General features: G+C 44.3%; 1 protein-coding gene across 3 annotated transcripts in view; it reads right to left on the bottom strand.

Moving 5' to 3' along the window:
* The window catches only part of UST (uronyl 2-sulfotransferase), a 317,796-nt gene that overhangs the window by 90,585 nt on the left and 203,782 nt on the right, over positions 1-23,429 (bottom strand). For all 3 annotated transcript variants that reach the window (XM_061428254.1, XM_061428253.1, XM_061428252.1), the window contains 2 exons: positions 13,175-13,254; positions 2,190-2,343 (listed from right to left, as the gene is read on the bottom strand). In XM_061428254.1, the coding sequence (XP_061284238.1) occupies positions 2,190-2,343; positions 13,175-13,254 (234 nt within the window). The remainder of the gene's footprint in view (positions 1-2,189; positions 2,344-13,174; positions 13,255-23,429) is intronic.

Here is a 23,429-nt window from a genome sequence, read left to right as displayed (position 1 = left end):
GAGGTTAGCGGATGCAAGCTATTATATAGAGAGAGGATAAACAAGGTCCTACTGTATAGCACAGAGAACTATATTCAGTATCCAATGATAAACCACAGGGGAAAAGAGTATCAAAAAAATGTATATACATGTGTGCGTAATGAATCACTTTGCTATACAGCAGAAATTAACACAACATTGTAAATCAACTATACTTCAAAAAAAAAAAACGGTGTGTCTAATTGGGGGCTATTCATTTTATTTCTCAATTCAAAGTTATCACAGCAACTCACAGGGCCTTATATGGTGCGTGGTCTCCGAGACTTACCTCTGTAAGTTCACCTCCCTGCCCCCACCCCTCACTCTATACCAGCCACCCCCTTTCCCTGCTGGTTTCTGAACGACAGGCCCAAGTGTCCACTTCAGGCCTTCGCTCCAGTTCCCCTCTCTACTTGGGGCGGCGTTCTCCCAGCCAACTGCGTGATCAACTCTATCTCTCATTCTAATCATTGCTGATATGTCGGATCCAATGCCTTCCCTGATCTGCTTATTAACATCGCAGCCGGTCCCCTGCCCGCCACCACCCCCTGCCCACATGACGGATTCCTGGGACTGCCCGTTCACTTTCCCTGATCACTTTTCACCTTCTGGTAGACTATCAATTTACTTATCACCTACATTAATATTTGAAGAGTAGGATTCATAAAACTTGTTTCCAAATCTTTGGTTTTTTGGCATCCTGTGCTGTAACTTGGTTCTCACTAGTATCGGATTGAACTGAAACTTTGAACAGAAACTTTGCAAGATATTTTGATTACATGGAATATGCTCTATGTTTTCAAAAAACACAACAGGCTAATCGGGTCCAATACAAACAATAAAGACATTATTCTTCTAGTAAGTGGTTCTATACTCTGAATATGTACTTGTCATTAAAAAAATATGTGCTTGTCATAAAAAAAAATACAGAGCCATATTCATAACATATAAAGGAAAAGATAAGAGTTTTTGCCATCATAATGGAAAGAGAAAAAAAGTAAAAGGCACTTTAAAAATATATCATCAGAATACTCCCCTGAAGCATTAGGCAGTTGAACAAATGCTGAATGGCCAGTAGAAAGCCCTTGTTTCTAGTCTTGGCCCATCTGTAACTAGCTGTGCAGCACTGGATAAGATACTTCTGTGCATCTCAATTTTCTCAACTCTAACTGTGGATTTTAAGACATGAAAATGATATTGTTGAAAAATGCTCCATCCTCCAAACGCATGCAGTTATGCTTTTTAAAATCATATGAGGAAAGAGAACTTGTGCTGGAACTGTAACACTACTCTTCTTTAGCTGACGGATGCTTCTGTGCACAGCAGTGGTGGGCATGGCCTCTGTGCTGTGTGCCAGCAGTAGAGGCAGATTTGCACTGAGCCCTCCATATATTCTTCTCTCTCTTCTGGGCCTGAGAGCCCAGGATGGTCTGGCTGAACCCAACAGGCTCCTGCAGACACAGAGGCCAGGGTTTCAGCCTCTTTAACACCAGGCTCTAAGCCCTCAGCAAGCGTTTGTCAATCCAGGTCACAAACTAGTGGGAAATGCATCTTTTATTCTGGAGCTGACAGTAAGGTGCACTATTTTCCTCCATTACCAACTCCGGGCTGTGGAAGCAACTCTTGGGATCAAAATCAACATCCCTGTGACGTTGAGGGTCCCAAAATAAGGTCTGGAAAGGCCAACAAATTTCACTGAGATGCCTGATTCTTGTGTGCCGTGGTGGAAGGAACCTTGGACTCGGAGTAAGAGGGCCTGGAAACAGTCAGTCACGGCTGTGTTCACATTCTTTTGGAATCTTAGGGTCCTCATCTCAAAGTACCCCTCCCTCATGGGGTTGTCATGGGAATTGAATGGGATGAGGTGTGAATAAGCACTCTGTGACCTTTTAAGAGAAATCCCCGAATGCACCAAAACAAAAGTGCTGGTCAGGATTCCCTGGGAAAGACTGTTTTTTCTCCAGGACCTGAAATCAACACTAAAGAAAAACTGAGGAAAACAAGATTAGAAAGTCATTTGAGAAAATGTTTGTTTGGATCTGAATGATCTGGAAAGTTAATTTTTCACTGGTAAAAACTTGCTTTCTGAAGCGGTACCCTCATCCCATGGAGCCCAAGGACCAGATGGCCCTGGGCGGGGGGTGCTACATATCTGAGGCGACAGGACTCACCAGGTAGCGCTCCTCCTGCCTCATGCTGGGGGTGCGAATCATGTGATTCTGTTCTCCTCGCCAGTCTCCAAACCGACGGAAAAAATAGTTAGATAAAAACCGGTTGACAGGATCTCTGATGATGTTGATGTAGACAGGCTGGTCTCCTCCAAACCTAAGATGCACACAAACATGGAGCGGGTTACAAACCATCTTTTCTGGAGGAAAATCAAGCCCAAGTACACACTGGTTCCCCTCTAGGTAAACACATCATCACCAGAGGACCCCGTCTGCTCAGTCGCTAAGTCGTGTCCAGCTCTTTGCAACCCCATGAACTGCAGCCCGCCAGGGTCCTCTGTCCATGGGATTCTCCAGGCAAGAATACTGGAATGGGTTGCCATTTCCTCCTCCAGGGGATCTTCCTGACCCAGGGATTGAACCAGCATCTCCTGCACTGGCAGGCGGATTCTTTACCACTGCGCCACCAGGGAAGCCACTGCACAGGTACCAGTGAACAATCAAACCAGCAGGCAGTGTTTCCTGGTGGAGACACTTATTATCCTGCAGGATATTCCAAGAAGTTACTGAGAGGCTGTGAAGACTGTTCAGGAGTCAGCACTGTGCAAAATGCAGGAATTGTCACCGTGAAGGTATAGATACGGTCTCGTTTTCTCACAAGGCTAGAGGTCCCCAGGGAGGGGCCACACTGAACTGGGTTTTGTATCTATTACCAGCGTCTGGAACAGACCCACTGACCCTCATGGAATGTTTTGACTGCCTGGTAAATTCTGAATGCCTCACTGGAGGATATGGTACTTATTCTACATTCTAATTAGAACAGTCTCAGGTTAGGGGCTCTGTAGGAAGTGGAGAATAACAGCCAAGATGTATTAAATGCTCCCTGTTCACCTTGCTGTAAATATTTTGTAACCAACTCACTGAAGCCTCATAACACCTCATGTGTGCATGCTAAGTCACTTCGGTTGTGTCCAGTTCTTTGTGACCTTATGGACTGTAGCCCACCAGGCTCTTCTGTCCATGGGGTTCTCCAGGCAAGAATACCAGAGTGGGTTGCTGTGCCCTCCTCCAAGGGGGTCTTCCTGACCTGACCCAGGGATCGCATCTCTTATGTCTCCTGCATGGGCAGGTTGGTTTTTTTTTTTTTTTTTTTTTTTACCACTAGTGACATCTGGGAAGCCCCCACAAAACCTCAGTGGAGTAGAAATCGTAATTATCTTCATTTATACTGGGGAAATGGAGGCAGGGAGCGCTTAACTTGTGGCTGAGCCAGGATATGAACCCAGGCAGTCTGGCTCCAGAATCTGTGCTCTGAACCGTGGAAAGAAGATTCCAGAGCTGAGGCAAGTAATAATGTAAGCAATAACGTGAACACAACAAAAATCAATATAATTGTCCTCAAATGATGGCGAGGGGTTTCAGATAAAAATAAAGGCAGTGTCTAGGTGTTGCATTTTAATTCCTTCCACAAAGGGATTAGACAAATGCACTGAAATCTGGTCTAAGAGCAAGGCCTTCCCCAGGCAAAAGGATCAGGTTGGCTAAATTTGTCTTAAAAATTCCTCCCCCTTCTCTTTGAACTGCCTGGAAGCAATGACCCTGAAGAGACTGGGAGAACACTCGGAGCTCTGGGGACCTCCTGAGGGGCCCACAGGCTTCTCTCACCCCATGACCTTCTGATGAGGACACCCAGACATTCTGTCAGGGGTCAGAAAGAGCTCAGAGAAAACAAACTGACGTGACCCTGCTCCCACCTTTCCAGCTGGCAGACTCTTCATCTTTCAAAACGCAGCCCAGAGTCACCGCCACATCCCTCCCCAGTGAACTCCCATACTCGTGTCGGTCCCTTCCTCCTCTGGCTCCAAGTGCTCTTTCCAGCACTGTGTGTCCGGGTCTGCCTCTCCCATCAGACTTGTGACTCCAGAAGCCAGGAACAATGTCCTTAGACACAGCATGGTACACAGTAGGCACTCAACCAATGAAGACATGAAAACCAGGGTGGCTGTGTCTCAGTTCATAAATTTCAGCCACTATTACAATGCTCTGGCAGTGCTAAGAACTCGTCTACCAATGGAAGAGATACAAGAGATGCTGGTTCAATCCCTGGATCGGGAAGATCCCCCAGAGGAGGGCATGACAACCCACTCCAGTATTCTCGCCTAGAGAATCCCATGGACAGAGGAGCCTGGTGGGTTACAGTCCATGGGGTTGCAGAGTCGGACACGACTAAAGAGACTTGACACACGCACGTGGGAAAGGAAAGTAGATATAATGAGTCACGGATCCTATTTGTTTTGTGTATTAATTTACAGAATGCTGTTCTCTTTCTGTGTGTGTGTGTTTGAATTTTTAAAGAAAATCTTCAGAGAGAAGAATCCAGAGGCACATGAAGGAATGACTCTGATGGTGTGATTTCAGGCACCAGGCATGTGAATGCCATTCCAGACACTGGAAAACAGTGTTCAGGAGCAGGGTTAGCCAGGCCAACACAACTCTTGTCAGATTCCAGACGTACACAAGGTGACATTCACACAGCTGCACGAACAACTAACTAGTTCCAGAAGTCAGCTGTGCACCCTGGATAAATCAGTCTCTTCTTAATTAAACTGGGCTTCATATCCATGATAAAGAGCAACCAGAGTAGTAGGGTTAGGGATTAGAAAGACAAAGCATGCAGATGGTGAATGCAATTCAACCCTCAAACAGCAAAGTGCTTTTAAAAACCTCAACTGTACTTCCGTGGTCTTGTAAAGAATGACTATGTTAATTAGCATAAAAGCTGGGTCCTAGGATTCCCTGCAGGGCAGTCCACCAAAGGGTCCTTTAGGGTCACAAAGAGTCAGACAAACAGAAGTGACTTAGCATGCACGCACGTCCTCTTACTACAGTAGTTTTAAAAGCTTCAAACAGCTTTTGAAAGTGTATATATATATATATATATTTTAGTTGTGGTAAAATACACAGGCAAAATTTACCTTTCCCACTACTTGTAAGAGTGTATTTCAGTGGCATTAAGTACATTTACACTGTAGAACAACCATCCCCAGAACCCATCACCCACCTCCAGAGCTTTCTCATCAGCCCAAACTGAAATTCTGTGCCCATTAAACAATAAATCCCATCTCCCTGCTTCCTCCTCACCCCTGGCAAGTTCCATTCTACTGAAAGTATATCTTCTTTTTCATCTCTGACCTAAAAGTAGAGGTTAGTCCTTGGGACTTCCCTGGTTGTCCAGTGGTTAAGAATCATCTTCCAATGCAGGGGATGTGGGTTCAATCCCTGCTCAGGGAATTAAGATCCCATGTGCCACAGAGTAACTAGGCCTAAGCTCTGTAACTAGCGAAAGCCCATGTACTGAAGACCCAGCACAGCCAAAAAAAAAAGTAGAAGTTATTCCTGGGCTGTTCAGATCAGATCAGATCAGATCAGTCGCTCAGTCATGTCCGACTCTTTGCGACCCCATGAATCGCAGCATGCCAGGCCTCCCTGTCCATCACCAACTCCCGGAGTTCACTCAGACTCACGTCCATCGAGTTGGTGATGCTATCCAGCCATCTCATCCTCTGTTGTCCCCTTCTCCTCTTGCCCCCAATCCCTCCCAGCATCAGAGTCTTTTCCAATGAGTCAACTCTTCGCATGAGGTGGCCAAAGTACTGGAGTTTCAGCTTTAGCATCATTCCTTCCAAAGAAATCCCAGGGCTGATCTCCTTCAGAATGGATTGGTTGGATCTCCTTGCAGTCCAAGGGACTCTCAAGAGTCTTCTCCAACACCACAGTTCAAAAGCATCAATTCTTCGGCGCTCAGCCTTCTTCACAGTCCAACTCTCACATCCATACATGACCACAGGAAAAACCATAGCCTTGACTAGACGAACCTTTGTTGGCAAAGTAATGTCTCTGCTTTTGAATATGCTATCTAGGTTGGTCATAACTTTCCTTCCTTCATCAAAAAATGAAGAGTATCTGAGGCTAGTGGCCCAGGCTTTGATCCCTGTTGGTGAGTGACTAAGGAGACGCTTTGAAGTGAGAGAAAGGCCATCGTGGAAAAGGTTGTAGTCGTTTGGGGGGCAGGGTGAGGGGCTGCTACAGGAGGAGGAGGGGGAGGTGGTTAGTTAAGGCCCTTTTCGGGAACAAGTGGAAGGGTCTCCCTCCAACCTCACAACCTCATTCAGTGGACACTGCGGTCCTTGGCGCCCATGACAGAACCTGCCATCATGCCATGCAAGCAGAGGCTGAGCCACTCAGCGCTCCCTGAGTGTCCAGAGGTAAGAGGGGCGGGAGCTTCTGGCAAGTCGCAGGGGTGGAGACAAGTGGGTGGGGGTGGGGCACCTGAGGTCAGCTTCCTGCTGGGAAAGGAAAGCCGACACCAGGGGCAGGAAGCAAGTAGATGAGGAGGAGGAAGGCCCTTCGAGGAGGGCAGTGAGGTGGGCTCAGGGCAAGTCCTTGATGGGACGGCCAGGTGTGTGGGCTCATAGGGCCCAGAGAGAGACCACTCACTGTGGAGGGAAAAGAGAAAAGGGGGACAGCGCCATTTTCAGAAGATGAGCCCGGCCTTGTCTACACAGGATAAACTCACAGAACACCCTCATTCTGAAAATCGAACTTTCAGGCTATGTTTAAGTGGGTAAAGACAGCACTCAGTAAGTGCTAACATGGGTTCTGTCTGATGCCCTCTTCAAAGCTGGAGGCGTTCTGTCTGATGCCCTCTTCAAAGCTGGAGGCATCTGTCACCATTACAAAAGATTTGCAGGACACAATTAAAAGGGATGACTTTGCTAATGAGAATGAAAACAGAGTCAACATTTAGAAATAAAACGTGGAAACCCATTTGAATTATGGAATTAGCAGGATCAGATTTGTTTTGTTAAATGAGGCCATCAGGGAGCAGACCTTGTTCACACTGGTAACCAGGACCTCCCCTTCAAGGGAAGAACGTGTCCACAACTCACATGGTGTCCTCGGATGCACCCTGCCTGCTTCTCTAGCGATTGATTGATTTTTACATGTTTTGCTTTCTCAAGTTAGTGCTGGCGTTGGAGCCACCATCAGAGACAAACGAGGAAAGAGAAATGGATGCAAAGAAGGGTGAGGGGGTCATGGGTGAGAAAGGAAGAGACAAAAAACAGGGTTAAGAGAAGTGGTAGTTTGAGGTTAGAAAATCTCACCATTCACTTTGACTATTTTCATAGCATTGCACTCTGACACAAGCCTTCACAGTGTTTTCCCTGCAAGACCCAAGTTGAGGGTCAAGGGAAACTGTAGATTGGAAAAAGAATTACTTCCCCCCACCACACACACAAAAAAATCTTAGAAAACAAACGAAATGTGGGGGGCAGGAGCAGGGAAGATGAATTGTCTGTCATAGTCTTGATGATCTAAGACATACGTGAAGAGATGGTCTTGGGAAGTTGAACTTTTGCAAAAATTCTAATTCTATAGTTGACTTTGACAACCGCGAACAGGCTCATGAAACCAGAGTACACAAATATTAAGTGATGTACTTAAAACATCACAACAAAATAGCATCTTTTAGGCCAAAATAATTTCGATTCAGTTCTCTAGGTAGACCAGGTGAAAAACATTTGTCTGGCCTGAACTTTCAGATGGCTCAAAAACTGCAAGAATGGCGAAAATCTTCAGAATACAAACCAATCTGAGGCTTCTGCTGACATTGTAGTGTTTATCTCCTCTGGCAGGAAGTCTTCCCTGAGGCAACTACAAAAGAACCAGTTTGGTCTGATAGTATTGTTTTCCACAGTTGAATTGATAAAAATGGATATGGTGAAACTGTTCCATCTAGGTGCCAGGAAGCTCAGCAGTAAAGAATCCGCCTGCCAATGCAGGAGACGCCAGAGACTTGAGTTCAATCCCTGAGCTGGGAAGATCCCCTGGGGAAGGAAATGGCAACCCACTCCAGTATTCTGGCCTGGGAAATCCCATGGACAGAGGAGCCTGGTGGGCTACAGTCCAAAGGGTCGCAAAGAGTCGGACACGACAGCGCATGCACCTTTACCTTTATTTTAGGTCTAAAAAAGGGAGGAAAAGATGGAACAGGACAAGATGCCTAGACGATGAATAAATGAAATTTATTGAATTGTCAGAAACTCGAAGGGTAGCATTTTACATCACTCGGAGTATCTAAATTCCAAGATAAGAATACCATATTTACTGGAAAAGAAGAAATAGGGGGAGATTCATTTTGGTATAATGCCATACACTTCATGAGTTCAGAACATAAGTGTACAAAAGAAAGTGTTGGGAACAAGGTTAGACTTTCATTCTTACATTCTGCTCCCCCACAAGTGTTTTGCTGCATGTCAACAACATAAGGAAGATTAGAAATAAAATATCAAATAAGAATATTAGGTTGCAGCATCAATTCTTCTCTTAATAACCTCTTAAAACAATGTTTCTCTTGAAACAATGCCTGTCAGCAGCGATCAAGGTAGATGCCTTAAGAGCAGCTTAATTTTCTCTATGTCTTGTAATTTAAAATATAGGACTCAGTTTTAAAAGCATATGAAAGCCCTCTTAATGAGTCCCAACATAGATGTTTTACTCTGTTAATTGTATAATTGGGGATTTTCCTTACATGCCCACGGTTCACTGTTTATACCCAAGAAATTTTCCTGAAAGAAAACTGTTCCCTTGAAAAAGAAAGGCTGATGATTTAATTGCCATGTTTAGTAACAGTCCTGTAGCGTATTCAAGTTCAATTTGTCCTTCTCTGCGTGTTTATGGAGGTCTTGTAGCTGAGGCCATGGGCCTTGTGCACGTGGGGTGGGAAGAGGTGAGACTGAGCCCACGGGCAGCAGGAGTTTACTCCAGCTGAGAAGAGGGTGAGACTGGGCCCACGGTCAGCAGGAGTTTACTCCAGCTGATCAGACTGGTCTCTGTTTTTCCTGCTTACAGCTCATCACTGCCATTCCACTTCTGCTGCGCCCATGCTTGAGACTCCCATTTACAGGGTTCCTTTCCATCTTTCTCTTTGCCCAGTTTTCTCTTATGCCGGTCCCTGGGCTGCCAACGCCCCTCCCCTTCGTTGGTCACCAGCTGGCCCATCGGCGGGGGCTCCTGCTCCTCCACTTCCCCTGGGAACACCCGGTGATTCTTTCTCCTAAACTCGTCATACACGCCACTCCTTCCTTAATGGAAGAAGAACTTGCAGTTCCCTGAAGGCAAGGACATTTCTTTTCTTTTCTATATTTTTAATATTTATTTATCTATTTGGTTGTGCTGGGTCTTAGTTGCTGCATGCGAACTCTTGGGGCTTCCCTGGTGGCTCCGTGGTAAAGAATCCGCCTGCCAATGCAGGAGACACAAGTTCAATCCCCGGGTCAGGAAGATTCCCTGGAGAAGGAAATGGCAACCCACTCCAGTATTCTTGCCTGGAGAATTCCATGGATAGAGCAGCCTGGCTAGCTACAATCCATGGGGTCTCAGAGTCAGACATGACCTAGCGACTAAACCACCACCAGGGGAACTCTTAGTTGTAGCATGTGGGATCGTGTTCCCCAACCAGGGATTGAACCCAGGCTCCCTGCATTGGCAGCGAGGAGTCTCAGCCACTGGACCGTCAGGGAAGTCCCAAGGACAACATTTCTTGCTCCCTGTAGAAGCCCCTGTCCTAGTGCAGGGTCCTCAATATGTATGTATTTAATTGAACACAATGGGATGGAGGGAGGAGAAATCAGCCAGAGCAGAGCCCTGACCTGAAAGTGTTACATTAGAGACACGGTGAGGCTGCCTCCAGGTGGCGCAGTGGTAAAGAATCCACCTGCCAATGCTGCTGCTGCTACTGCCAAGTCGCTTCAGTCGTGTCCCACTCTGTGCGACCCCATAGATGGCAGCCCACCAGGCTGCCCCGTCCCTGGGATTCTCCAGGCAAGAACACTGGAGTGGGCTGCCATTTCCCTCTCCAATGCATGAAAGTGAAAAGTGAAAGTGAAGTCGCTTAGTAGTATCCGACTCTTAGCAACCCCAGGGACTGCAGCCCACCAGGCTCTTCCGTCCATGGGATTTTCCAGGCAAGAGTGCTGGAGTGGGGTGCCATTGCCAATGCAGGAAGATACAAGAGACGTGGATTCGATCCCTGGGTCAGGAAGATCCCCTGAAGCAGGAAATGGCAGCCCACTCTATTCTTGCTGCAGAGTTGGACACAACTGAGCAACTGAACACGAGGCTGCATCTGGACAGGAGACAAACTGGGGATTCAGACTGAGGCTTCTACAGAAATGTTTTTAAATGTCACTTTGAATACATATGATACCCTTCTCTCCAAGAACTTGAAGGGCTTTCCGTCAGGGGTTTTAAGCATCCCAACAAACCAGGGGTGGGCGGGAACTGTCCCTCCCCTGGAGATGGGAACATGGAGATTTCCCCTTCCCACCAGAGAGACTAAGGTCGACGGGAAGGTCTGACAACCAGAGATCCTGACAGCCAGGCCGACACTTTCCCTGGGAGGTAGTGTCCTCTAAAAGGTGTTTATCATTTTTCTCTTTTCTTTCAGAACTCAATCAATCAAAAATAAACTCTTGGGCTTGTATTTGATAGTGGAGGCCAAGATAAAATACGGTCAACCATACTGTGCCCAGCTCTGCTGATCCAATTAAGGTACTGGTGTTGGTGTATTAATTAGAATGCTATAATATCCTGAGTTAACTATGAAAACTTGTTGCATTGCAATTTGTTTTGGTTGTAAAGATTTGCCCTGGAAGCAAGAGGAGTAAATGAATGAGGTTTGACAAATCCATGGTTAATGGGTTATGGGGGGGGGATAAACTGAGTGACTGGGATTGACATATGCATACTTGTATACATAAAATAGATAACTAATAAGGACCTAACTCCAACACTTTGGCCAACTCATGCGAAGAGTTGACTCACTGGAAAAGACCCTGATGCTGGGAGGGATTAGGAGCAGGAGGAGAAGGGGACGACAAAGGATGAGATGGCTGGATGGCATCACCAACTCGATGCAGATGAGTTTGGGTGAACTCTGGGAGTTGGTGATGGACAGGGAGGCCTGGTGTGCTGCGATTCATGGGGTCACAAAGAGTCGGACACGACTAAGAGACTGAACTGAACTGAACTGAACTGAATAAGGACTTAGAGCACAGGAAATTTTACTCAATACTCTGTCATGGCCTACATGGGAAAAGAATCTAAAAAGAATAGGTATATGTGTAACTGATTCACTTTGCTGTCCAGCAGAAATTAACACAGCCCTGTAAATCAACTATAGTCCAACAAAAATTTTAAAAAGAGGAAGAAAGAATAATGAATGAGGACGTCAGGGGTGACGCAGAGAGAAGGGAGGAAGGAAGTGCATGAGAGAATCAAGGGGTCAGAGGGGCCGTGCTCTGCTGTCTACAAGTCGTAAAACACATGACCCAAAATAGCTACCCAGTCCTCGTTATCTAATTATGTCTAATTATATGTTCTTGGCCCCAGGGAAGTGGGAGACAGGCACATACCCTGGACAGTGCAGTGACAAGCCACTTTAGAAATGTGGTTGGAGACACAGCTCTTGTGGAAGCGGTACACATACTCCCATCCCCCATTCCGGCCACCGAGGATAATCCAGGATAATCCACAGGTGTCCTCTTCACCTGTTCACCAGCCCAGAGAACTTTGGGTATCAGAGAGGCTGGGGAACTTCAGGGGAGACTTGCTTTCAAAGATAAGGCAGCAACTCCTCTTTGCTGCTTAGTAACTGGCTTTGCTGAATCTGTCTCTTTACACTTCATTTGCACAAGGCTCGCAGCACAGCAGGAAAGTTCTTTGAAGGCTAAACTCTTCTCGCAGCCCTGCAGACTGTTAGGCTTCCTGCGGCAGGGCAGCCAAAGCGCTGCCCAGGGCAAACTCAGGCCTCCCTGGTTGCTGGCCCTCGGGGCCACGAGGTCAGCACAGATAGGATTCTCCTGTGAGCCTGTGAGGTCCTGTTATCCCCATGGGAAAAGCAGTGAGGAAAGGGCTGGTCAGATGGCTGATGGGGAGGCCCAGGGTCCGGGGCTAGTCAGCAGATTGGCCCGGGGACCTAGTGCTCTGTCAACCTCAACTGTGAGCTCAGACAGGCCCGCCTTAGAGGAGGACTCTGAGAGCTACAGTAAAGTACAGTGACAAGAAATCTGTGCTAAGGGATCCCTGGGGAAGAGAATGCCCAGAACGTGCAGTTAGCAATTTAACAGAGGATCAAAACACATAAATTTGAGGTTTGCATTAGTATCAAAAGGTCCTTGCGGGTGAAGAGGAAAAAAACACAGATTTCTAAAATACCCACCAACATCAAACATGCAAGGTTTAGAGTAATGAAATGGAGTGTTCGAAAGGTAGAGAAAGAGGTTGGGCCTAGCTTTGTGATGGCTTAGCGGGTAAAGAATCTGCCTGCAATGCAGGAGACACAGGAGACATGGGCTCAACCCTAGAGCCAGGAAGATCCCTTGGAGGAGGAAATGGCAACCTAGTATGCTTGCCTGAAAATCCCATGGACAGAGGAGCCTGGCAGGCTACGGTCCATGGGGTCATAAAGAGTCAGGCACATCTTAGCAACTAAACATACGCACAGCACACACAAAATACACATAATTCCACCTCCAAGTTATTCCCAGAGTCCTGTGTGGGTGCAGGTTGTATAAAAATGTGCAATGAAATATATCTGCTAAAATATCCATCTCTTGTCTATTTTGTTCCAATACAAAATCTTTTTTTTTTTTTTGAGAACTATAAGGTCAAGTGGCTTCTCATTAAAAAAAATTTTCAAGTTTTCACAAGACTTAAGAGCAGTATTTTTAGAAAGAAATGAAGCTTTTAACCAAATATTTCAAATTTTGATCCTTCTACTGAAAAAATAAATGGATTAAAAATGTCTTTTGAAGGGCAATTACACTACCTTGGAAAGGAAGGTAGATTTTAAAGTAATTGTTTGTTAGAAGGAGACTAAGTACCCAAAAGAAATGAAAGAACCATTAAACTGAAAAATATCTTACCTTGAGAAATTGAGGAAATGAACATGTCGGGTGAATAAATAGGGCTGTTCGGCAGTACTTATATTTTTAATCAGTTCCATCTATTAAAAAAAAGTACAAAATTAGCATATATAGGATTTAATTTACCAAGTTATATTAAGCTAAAGGTTATCTCCCCAACTCTTTTTTTCCTCACTTACTACTTCTTGAACCAGGCTAAACAGCTATGCTTTGTGCTTATGAACTTTACATAAGGCTCCTTACTAAATAAAATAAAGAAGCTCTTGCAATGTGCAGTCCTGAATTTAAGTTAGTTAATTGCCATCATGAAATAAAAGTGACAGTTGAAGTAATTTTAACTGGAGAAGTCAGTGTGTTGCTGTCCTGAAATGCAAGTATGAAAATGCCTTTAATCCTCCCCTTTAAAGTCCAATCAAGACAAAGGTTAATGATTAGTTTACATTTCTATAATGATCTTACTGGGAAATACAGAAGCATTTGAAACTAGTTCTGCAGAATTGAAAAGTAGAAATAAAATGAGGCACTATCTCATTATTTTTCCCTTTGATTATAAAATTTACAAAACAAGTATTTCAGAGGGAACACGTAACACCCCCCCCACCACTTCCCAAAAAATGTTCTCGGGTTTTGGTGGGTGGTCATCTGAATTATTTATTTGCAGTTATCAGCAAGGCAAAAAGTAGTTTTAATTTGTACAAACTAACATTTACAGTCTTCTGGAACATGTCATGATACAGAAAACGTTTAGTAAAATCTGTTAGAAATTCCAAGCATTCTTATGACTCCCTGACTTCCTGAATTCCACTTTCCTTAGATTTTCTTATTTGCCCCATCAAAGCTGACACTCTGGAATTTTTAAGCAGCACATTGAAAATCGCTACTTTGGACAGACATCAGAAGGGCAGCACTTCATATTTTATGAAATAGCTCAAGTTGAAAACTGGAAACAAAAACGGTCATTCATGTGTTAACTACAGTAGCAACAACAATAAAATGGGAGTCTGGAACTCTAGGTTTGTCTCAAGCGTGACGGAAACCTGGTCTGCCTTGTTCCCTCCTGTCTAGCTTGGAGCTGACACACACGGAAATGCTCCATAAATATTTGTTAAATGAATTAATTCCAACGAGTCCATGACTTACAGATGGTTACTCTAGGACGTCGTGGCCTACACTCTTTCATTAGACATTCGTGCTCACAACGACTGTTTGAAGAAATGAAATTGAATTTTAAAAGCAGATGACTTGCAGTTCATAACCCAGGGCTTCTGTTCGTCAGTGGCAGGCATGGGTGAATAATGGTCTGCCTGTCCTCAAGCTTGCATGTAAAAGGAAATTGAATCCTGCCTCTTTATCTTCTGTTTATCCTTTACAACCCCCCTGCATGCTCCAGAGCTTGTTTTTGGTTAATAAAACTTCCAGCTTCCTTCACATTATGAATTTTGATTTTTGATAGATCTACCAGCAGAATTACTGATTTGGGAGCACAGCCGAAAGTAACTGATTGCTGAGGTTGTCTGCTTAGAAGCATAACTGTGTGTATGTTTAAAATAGTGACCATTCAATGCCTTAATCTTTAGATTATTTTTCTTCAGCTATTTCTTTGTACACATAGAGTAATATGAGAAAGCCATCTAGGATTACACAAGACTGGAAAAATGGGTCAGAAGAAAACCTGTTTCCTTCACATATTCAACATTATATTACATTCTCTAAACACATGTCAATGTGTTAAATTTGAGAGAAGAACAGTAGTGGTTAGATTTTGAGAACAGTGTCATAATAGTCATAAAGCCGTCTATTTCACGAGGAAAAATGGATTAGTGATGACAGTGCATAACTCTTTCTAGACATCTCTTTAAATAGAGAATAAAGTTACTAATGCTTGCATTTATCACATTAGTATAGGGTAGTCAGACTGTACATTTCAGCTCTCACGAATTTTGTCCTGCACACGAAATAGGAAAATCCACATAAAGTACCACAATCTTCAGTCCACGGCATTGTGTTCACAGTTTGTGAAGATGGTGTCATCTGGCCATCTTCACAAACGCTGTGCATGCTAAGTCGCTTCAGTCGTGTCTGACTCTTGGCGACGCTATGGACTGTAGCTCGCTAGACTCCTCTGTCCACGGGATTCTCCAGGCAAAAATACTGCAGTGGGTTGCCACGCCTTCCTCCAGGGGATCCTCCCGACCCAGGGATCAAACCCGCGTCTCTTAGATCTCCTGCACTGACCAGCAGCTTCTTTACCACTAGTGCCCCCTGGGAAGCCCTCACAAATGCTAACCTTCCCCATTTCGAGTGACAAGCAGCCGGCTCCTGAGCACCTGCTGGCCATCACCTGAGTTCCCCCTTGGTTTTCCCAACGCTGCCAGCAGCCTACATTTCTCTCACCTGAGTCTTATCTGTGTGAGTGGCAAAGATATTACTTAAAATTATCACAGGAACTAACTCTCCTTTGCCTTGGCTCATGCAGGACCACTGCTAGCCTTTATTTTGATTCCACTGAATTCATTCATTCATTCAGCATTTATATTGGGTGCTTACCAAGCCCTGGAGATCAAAACCTGAATAAAATCAATGGGAAGACATAGAAAGACAAGACAGTGGAATGTGTCCTAATGGTATCCCCAAATCTACCCTGGCCAAAACCACACTCTTGATCCTCATCCATCTTTACTCCTTTCTGGTTAATGGTTCTCTCCATATCCTCACATTTGATTTGGGTCTTTCCAGGACTCCCATATTCAATCCCTTGCTGAGTCAAGTTAATTTTATCTTTACTATTTCCCTCAATTGACCCTCAAGATCCCACATCCTATAGCCAGTCAAACTAGACTCCTCCATATTCCTTCCATACACCATGTCCAAGACTGACCATGTCCAAACTTGGGCTCAAGATTCTTCTTCTAGAATGTTCTTCCTCTTCTCTCTGCATGTCCACATTCTAATCACTCTTTGCTGCTGCTGCCAAGTCACTTCAGTCATGTCCGACTCCGTGCAACCCCATGGACTGCAGCCTACCAGGCTTCTCTGTCCCTGGGATTCTCCAGGCAAGAACACTGGAGTGGGTTGCCATTTCCTTCTCCTTTACAACTAGCTAAAATGCTTGCCTCCTCCAGGTAGCCTTCCTGAAGTTTTTTCATTCAACAATCATTGATTTTCAACTATGTCAGGCTATGTGCCACTCTGGATTGTGGCTTTAAAAATAAAAGATTTGGTTCTTGCTCTCAGGAAGCTCAGAGACTTGTGGGAGAAGTGGATAAACAGGTAGGTATCATCATGTGATAACGATCATGGGATAGAAAGCATGGAGGTGGGATGCCTGTCCCGACCTGCAGATGGAGAGGTAATGCTTTGGTAAGGAGGTGTTTCTCAGTGGTTTCCAAGGATACACAGGAGTCAATAAGAGAAGAAAGGGACTCTCAGCATGGCAGACAGAGTGAACAGCAGATGCAAAGCACAAAACACAAAAATGACTTGGCTATTAAAACTGCCAGGCGGGCAGGCACGGAATCAGCAAGGCAGTGGACAAGACTAGAGAGGAAGATAAGAACTGGGTAACTGAGGGTCTTGCTGGTCTCATGAAGGATTTCAACATTTATCTACAGCCAGAAAGGATTTTTTTTCTTCTCTCAGATCTAAGGTCAGGTGAAAAAGAGAGTAAGGATTAGAAGCAGAAAGTTTAGTGAGTGAGGAAGACAGAAATAATCTCAACAGGAAATGATGAGGTCATGGACTCATCACTTCTCAGTGTGGTTCCCATACCAGCTACATCAGTATCACCTGGACACCTGATTATGTTGTTTGGTCTCTAAGTCGTGTCTGACTCCTTTGTGACCCGATGGACTGTAGTCCACCAGGCTCCTCTGTCCGTGTGCTTTCCCAGGCAAGAATACTGGAGTGGGTTGCCATTCCTTCCCCAGAGAATCTTCCTGACCCAGGGATCGAACTCGTGTCTTCTGCATTGGCAAGGAGATTCTTACCACTGAGACTCCAGGGAAGCCCAGGACATGTGTTTAATAAGAACACAAAATCCCAGGCCTCACTCCACACCTATGGAATTAGAAGAAACTCTGGAGGTGGGGCCCATCAATCTGCATTTTAACAAGCATGCCAGGAAACCCTAAGGCTCAACAGGTTCAGAAACAAGGAATGAGGTTCAAGGAAGTGAAAACAGATGGAGAGATTTGGGTATATTAAGGAGGGAGACTGTGCTGAGACTTGTAGCAGCTGGCAACATAAGGGAAGGAGAGGGCATGGTCAATGGAGCTTCCTTTTTAGTCCTGGCTGGGGTCTGAACATGTGGTGGTACCCATTCGTGGAGATGGGAAACACTGCAGGAAGAAGGAATCTGCCTCCAGAATGGAGGGGAAATGGGTTTGGTTTTGAACATCATTGGCTAGAGATATGATTGTCTTCTTTAACTTCCTGCGGCACTCTGAGAATTTTCTAGGACATGCTCCGTTTACGTTACGTTATAGCTGGGTTTGTGTCCTGGCTTTGAACCAGACTGAAAGCTCCTTGAGGGTGGTGGCCAGGTTTTATTTATCCCCCAGAAAGCCAAGCCCAGGTGCCTACATAGAATACATACCCAAAACTGTTTATGCAATAAAGTACCCCCTTTTGGGGGCTTCCTGAGTGGTGTTAGTGGTAAAGAACCCACCTGCCAATGCAGGAGATGCAAAAGAGGTGGGTTCGATCTCTGGGGGCAGGGGGAAGATCCCTCGGAGGAGGGCGTGGCACCTCACTCCAGTAATCTTGCTTAGAGAATCCCATGGACAGAGGAGCCCGGCGGGCTATAGTCCACAGGGTTGCAAAGAGTTGGACACGACAGAAGTGACTTAGCATGCACGCACAGACCTCCTCTAGAAAAACATTATTGGAGTTAAGAAATATACAGTTCACTGAAGACAGAATTATCACCGAGGCTTTCTGGGACAGATTTGTGCATTCATTACCGTGGTGTCACATGGAGCTAACAGTTGTACTATTTCACCATCTAGGATGTAACAACACAAAACAAACCATCGTTTTCTGAGTGTTTTCCAGGCTATCACTGAATCAAGATGCTCTTTATGTACATACTGGCATTTCATCTTTAAATGACTCCATGAGTTAACTATCATCCAGGGTTTACGGGTTAAGAAACTGAGGCACAGAAAAGCTGCATAGATTGCTTACGATCTCACCACTACAACCAGGTGGAGTGAGGATTTAAACCCAAGTCTACCTGACACCAAAAATCCTGCTGCTTATCACTAAACTGCAATCTCCTCACCATTCCCACTGCTTTTTGATCTATATATAACCTGTTAAAATGGGAGGAAGGGGTCGGTTAGCAAAATAACTCTGGAGACTAAAGAGGGTTTATGAAGATATGAATTTTCTATCTTTTTGTGATGGGTTTAAAAATCAAAAGAAAGTTCTAACAGATGGAAAAGCATTAAAAGTAATAAAAATAAAAGCATCAAAATATCAGAGAGAATATTTTTTAAAGTTCTCGGTGGGAAAATAGTGCAACAAGCCAGGAATGAATTTAAAATACTACAAATAAAAAGAATGAAAAATAACTCTGTAATGGAATGGATCTAAAAGAAGAAGTTGAATCACAGCACATCTGAGAATGAGATAGAACTGAAGTTTAAAAAAAAGAGGCAAGAATCAAACAGAATTTATAATGTAGAGGATGTGCCAGGCAGTAGCTATTAATCTTTTGCTTTCAACCTAACTGGCTGAGATGACAGAGCAGAAAACCTTTACCTGCAGTTCTATAAACACAGCTAGTTAGTAAAAGACTTCCTTGGGAGATGCTTGTCAGCCGTAACTGACAGAGCATTGACCCTACTCTGATCTGAGTTCTTGTGTCACTCATAAACAACTAGATGTCCCATAATTTTGCACAACATCTTAAATGAAAGAAAAGACATGCTTTTACACATCAAAGCCAAATAAGGAGTAGCTCAGAAGAGAACTCCTTGGCCCTTTAACCTCAGAGGCCAGGAGGATGGCTGTGGGCTCTGGTTACCTTTCCATCTTCCTCCTGCATGAAGAAAGCCCCTTTTGAAGGAGGTCGGATGGCCCTCCCACCTTCAGCTCCTCACTAAGGAGTCAGTACAACACATGCCTGCAATGAAGAAGACGACCACCAGGGGGAGTAATGATGTGACCAAGGCAAGGAGGCTGCATCTGAACAGAGAAAATCAACCTCGCGGCTACAACTTGAACCAGAGGAGAAAACATTTTAATTTTTCAGAGCTTGTGGTTTCCTACTTTCCCCCTCTTTTCTCTGCACTGAGTTTTTACTAGCAGACTCAGATTTTTGTCTACAGGACTCCAAGATAAGACCTTGTTTGCAGCACTGGGTGAACTTAGCCCTGTGGCATGGAGATGGACTCAGCTAATTTTGGTTTGACTCCAAAGTCCAGTTGGAGCAGCTCTGATGCCTGTGGACACATCCTTCCTACTCTAAGGTCAGGGAACTCTGAGGGTCACTCTGAGGAGCCTTTTCCAAAACATCTCAAGCAACAGTTAGTCTTCTGGGATAAACGTGCAGGCCTCTGACACAATGTCTTCAGAGGTTTAAGGGATTCTCAGGTGGGCTGCCGTCTATGGGGTCGCACAGAGTCAGACACGACTGAAGTGACTTAGCAGCAGCAGCAGGTGAAAGAGGAATTTTTCTTGTTTAGTGGAGGATTCCCTTTAATTTTCTAATAATTAGATCCTTTCCTGCAATAAATCTTCACTAGAATTGTGCCTGAGCATCTCCTGGGGAGTTTCCTGCTCCCCCACAAGATACAAATACCTAGGTGCCACCATTAAGAGCATAACTCAGTATTTCATAGTAGGACCTAGAAACATGTGTGAAAAGCTCCTGAGAATATTCTGATGCCCATGATGGTTAAGAACCATTTTTTACTGACCTCCCACTGCCCATGAATAATGTTCTATCTCCTTAGCCTAACATTCAAGGTTCTTTGGGATTTGATCCCAGTTCATTTTCAATTCTTATTCTCCCATATCTTCTTGAGCATTTGGTTTTTTTCCTTTTTAAGGGGGTGATAATACTTTCCTAATAATGTTGCTTAAAGGATTAAAATGAGATGCACAAGCATCTACTATGCTGTCTGATCCTCAGTCTACAGCAATAACAGAAGGGCCTCAATGAATATTCATCACAACAAGTAAACAGTGGTGGGACCAGCCTCAGAATGAATGAGTCAACCTTTGCCTTTAACACAGGCCAGGTGACTCTGCCTTAGGGAAGCCTGGGAGGAATCCCAGTGGCCCCAGGATGGTTTCCAAGTCTAATGCGGTTTCTTTCGGTGGGTTTTCTCTTCTAGCGTTGCAATGCTTTGTAGCCACAGTCAGACATGGACTGTGCAGTGGCTGAGAGCAGTGAGGAAGGGAAATTAAAACACCATAAAGAAATTCTGTTTCTGACGAAGAGGGTACGGCACTCTAGAACACACTGACATAGGGGCTGTATCCACTGTTCTTTGAATACTTTTCAAGAGTTTAGTCATTTGAATGGCTAGTGAATAGAGTCACTGCAGATGTGAAGTTTATAGTGAAAGAGTAGCCTTTACTGGTATGACTGATGGAAGTGTGTAGGCTGGTCCGCCAGCTCTGAACTGTGACTCAGAGTTCTGTGGGATGCAATTGAGAGCCACAAACACTATAAAGAGTCCCCTGGCCAACTCAGACTGGGACACTTTAGGTGAAAGCTGATTAAACAGACTTTTTTTTTGTTTGTTTTTAATTTAAAAAATTCTCAGAGTCTTTAAAATGTGAATATTGTTGTGACTTTCCTAGAGGGGGACAAGGAGATAGCATTTTCCAAACTTCTTAAGTCATGATATATTCATTTTTTTCCCCAATGTCTTAGGAGACTAAATTTCTCAGGAACACACTTAGGGAAATGCTGATATGACGGTTTTGACAAGGATCCTTAACCCTGGTGGCTCAGTAGTAAAGAATCCACCTGCCAATGCAGAAGACACAAGTTCAATCCCTGGATCGGGAAGACCCCCTAGAGGAGGAAATGGCAACCCATTCCAGTATTCTTGCCTGGAAAATCCCACAGACAGAGGAGCTTGGCAGCTACAATCCATGGGGTCACAAAATAGTCAGACATGACTTAGCAACTAAACAACAACAACCTTAACTCTGAAACTCCTGTGGTGCTTGATCAAAAAAATAAAAACTTTTCTAGACTCTACCCCAGAATCTCCAGAAGAAGGGCTACATACAGCAACTACATAATCATAAGGCTGTGCTGGGGATGCCCTGGTGACTCAGTGGTAAAGAATCTACCTGCCCATGCAGGAGACACAGGTTCAATCCCTGACCCAGGAAGTTCCCAGAAGCCGCATAGCAGCTAAAGCCGTGTACCATAACTACTGAGCCTGTGCTCTAGATCCTGGGAGCCACAACAAGAGAAGCTGCTGCAAAGAGAAACACACACACCACAAACAGAGAGTGGCTCTTGCTTGCCAAAACTGAAGAAAAGCCTACAGCAAGGAAGACCCAGCACAGACAAAAATATATAAAAAAATAAACATTTGTTTTTTTTGTTTTAAAAAGATCCTGCTGTGCAACCAGAGCATATAGCCACTGCATTAGGAGGGTGGCTCCTAAATTCGGGAGGGCCCAAGTTCAAGCCCAAGTGCTATGGACAGTCAGTTTTATTATATTTGGAAAGTGACTTCATCAGGCTGTTTTAGTTTTCTCATCCATAAAATAGGAAATCGTACCCACTCACTGGTCTAGTTTTAGGTCCAAACGAAAGAAATGAAATAATAAAATAAAACAATTAGCACAGAGCAGGTGCTGCTATTTCAGTTTGGAATCCTCCATAGCTTCAGTACGGACTTCCCTGGTGGCTCAGCAGTAAAGAATCCACCTGGAAAGCAGGAGACGCAGGAGATGCTGGTTCATTCCCTGGGTCAGGAAGATCCCCTGGAGAAGGAAATGGCAACCCACTCCAGTATTCTTACCTGGAGAATCCCATGGACAGAGGAGACTGGGGGGCTACAATCCATGGGGTGACAAAGAGTCAGACATGACTTAAGTGATTGAACACACACATAGCTTAAGTCTAAATAAAAATTGGAAATGTATTTGCTTTCTCCATCTTTTAGGTTCATATGCCAACAGTTTTTGCCCTTCTTCAACAGGAATGAAATCATTTTGACTTCTTAGGTCTGTGATATGCCTCTGACATATTGGCTTTTATTATCCTCAGAGCAGCATTCTGAAAGATAGGGTCAGACCATTAACAAAGATGGGTATGAGTCTTTTGGAAATCACACATCCTGCCTTCTGGAAAATGGTTCTGTATCTTTTAGGTTGTACATGATCTCTGTTTTCCAAGAAAGTATCTAAACTAGCCCAAGCGATTTAAATCTGGTTTTAAAGCATAAATCAAATGATGTCATCCGGAGTTCCCATTATATGCCCTGCAAAAGGTCCAACATTTGGCCAGCACCAGCTGTCAATGTTCTTCTGTGGAGGCAGAGTTTTCTAAAATATTAACTTCAAAGGCATTTCTATTTCTTATAAGGGCAGATGTAATGGGCTTTTTATTGATGTTGTAACATTTGCTGTCTTCATGCTCTCTTTCCTTTTTAATAATCCCTTCAGTGTCTTACTCCATGAAATAGATTTTTTAAAATCTAGTGCTCAATGGGTTTGTGTGTGTACGTGTGTGTGCATGTGTGTGTGAGATGACAGGTACCCTCCAGGGAGAAACGTATGTGTGAATTTGACTCTAGCCCAGAGAGATGCCATTGTGTATGGATGCAATGATACAGATGATTCCAGTCTTCAGTCTCATAAGCGGTTACTTTTCCAAAGTTCATTTATAAGTCAGTAGTTTGGAACTTGGAACACATTTTCTCATAAAAGAAATGTTCGACATGGTGGAGAGAGTCCCAGGCCAGCCCACAAGAGTCCATTTAACTCGTACTGCACCAAAGCAGACTTGTCATTAACTCCAGAGAACAATGTTGCCATGGGAACTACATTTTCAGAGTTCTACTCTTTCATGCTAAGAACCACTGACTATAAAATTTTAACTCATCTCCCTAAATCACATACTCCCCTTTCCTTTAATAAATTACCAAGAAAAGGGAGCTATTCACACCACAGATTATTTCTTGCATATATTAGGTTAAAATAAAAATTTTTCTCTACTTGTTTCATGCACTTTGAATCTTTAGAAAAAGGATGCATGTAACAAAGAAAGAGTTTC

Source organism: Bos javanicus, chromosome 9 (genome assembly GCF_032452875.1).
Source record: "Bos javanicus breed banteng chromosome 9, ARS-OSU_banteng_1.0, whole genome shotgun sequence".
Taxonomy (NCBI): domain Eukaryota; kingdom Metazoa; phylum Chordata; class Mammalia; order Artiodactyla; family Bovidae; genus Bos; species Bos javanicus.
Note: the sequence above shows the minus strand (reverse complement) of the source record. Positions and strands in the feature narration are given on the sequence as shown.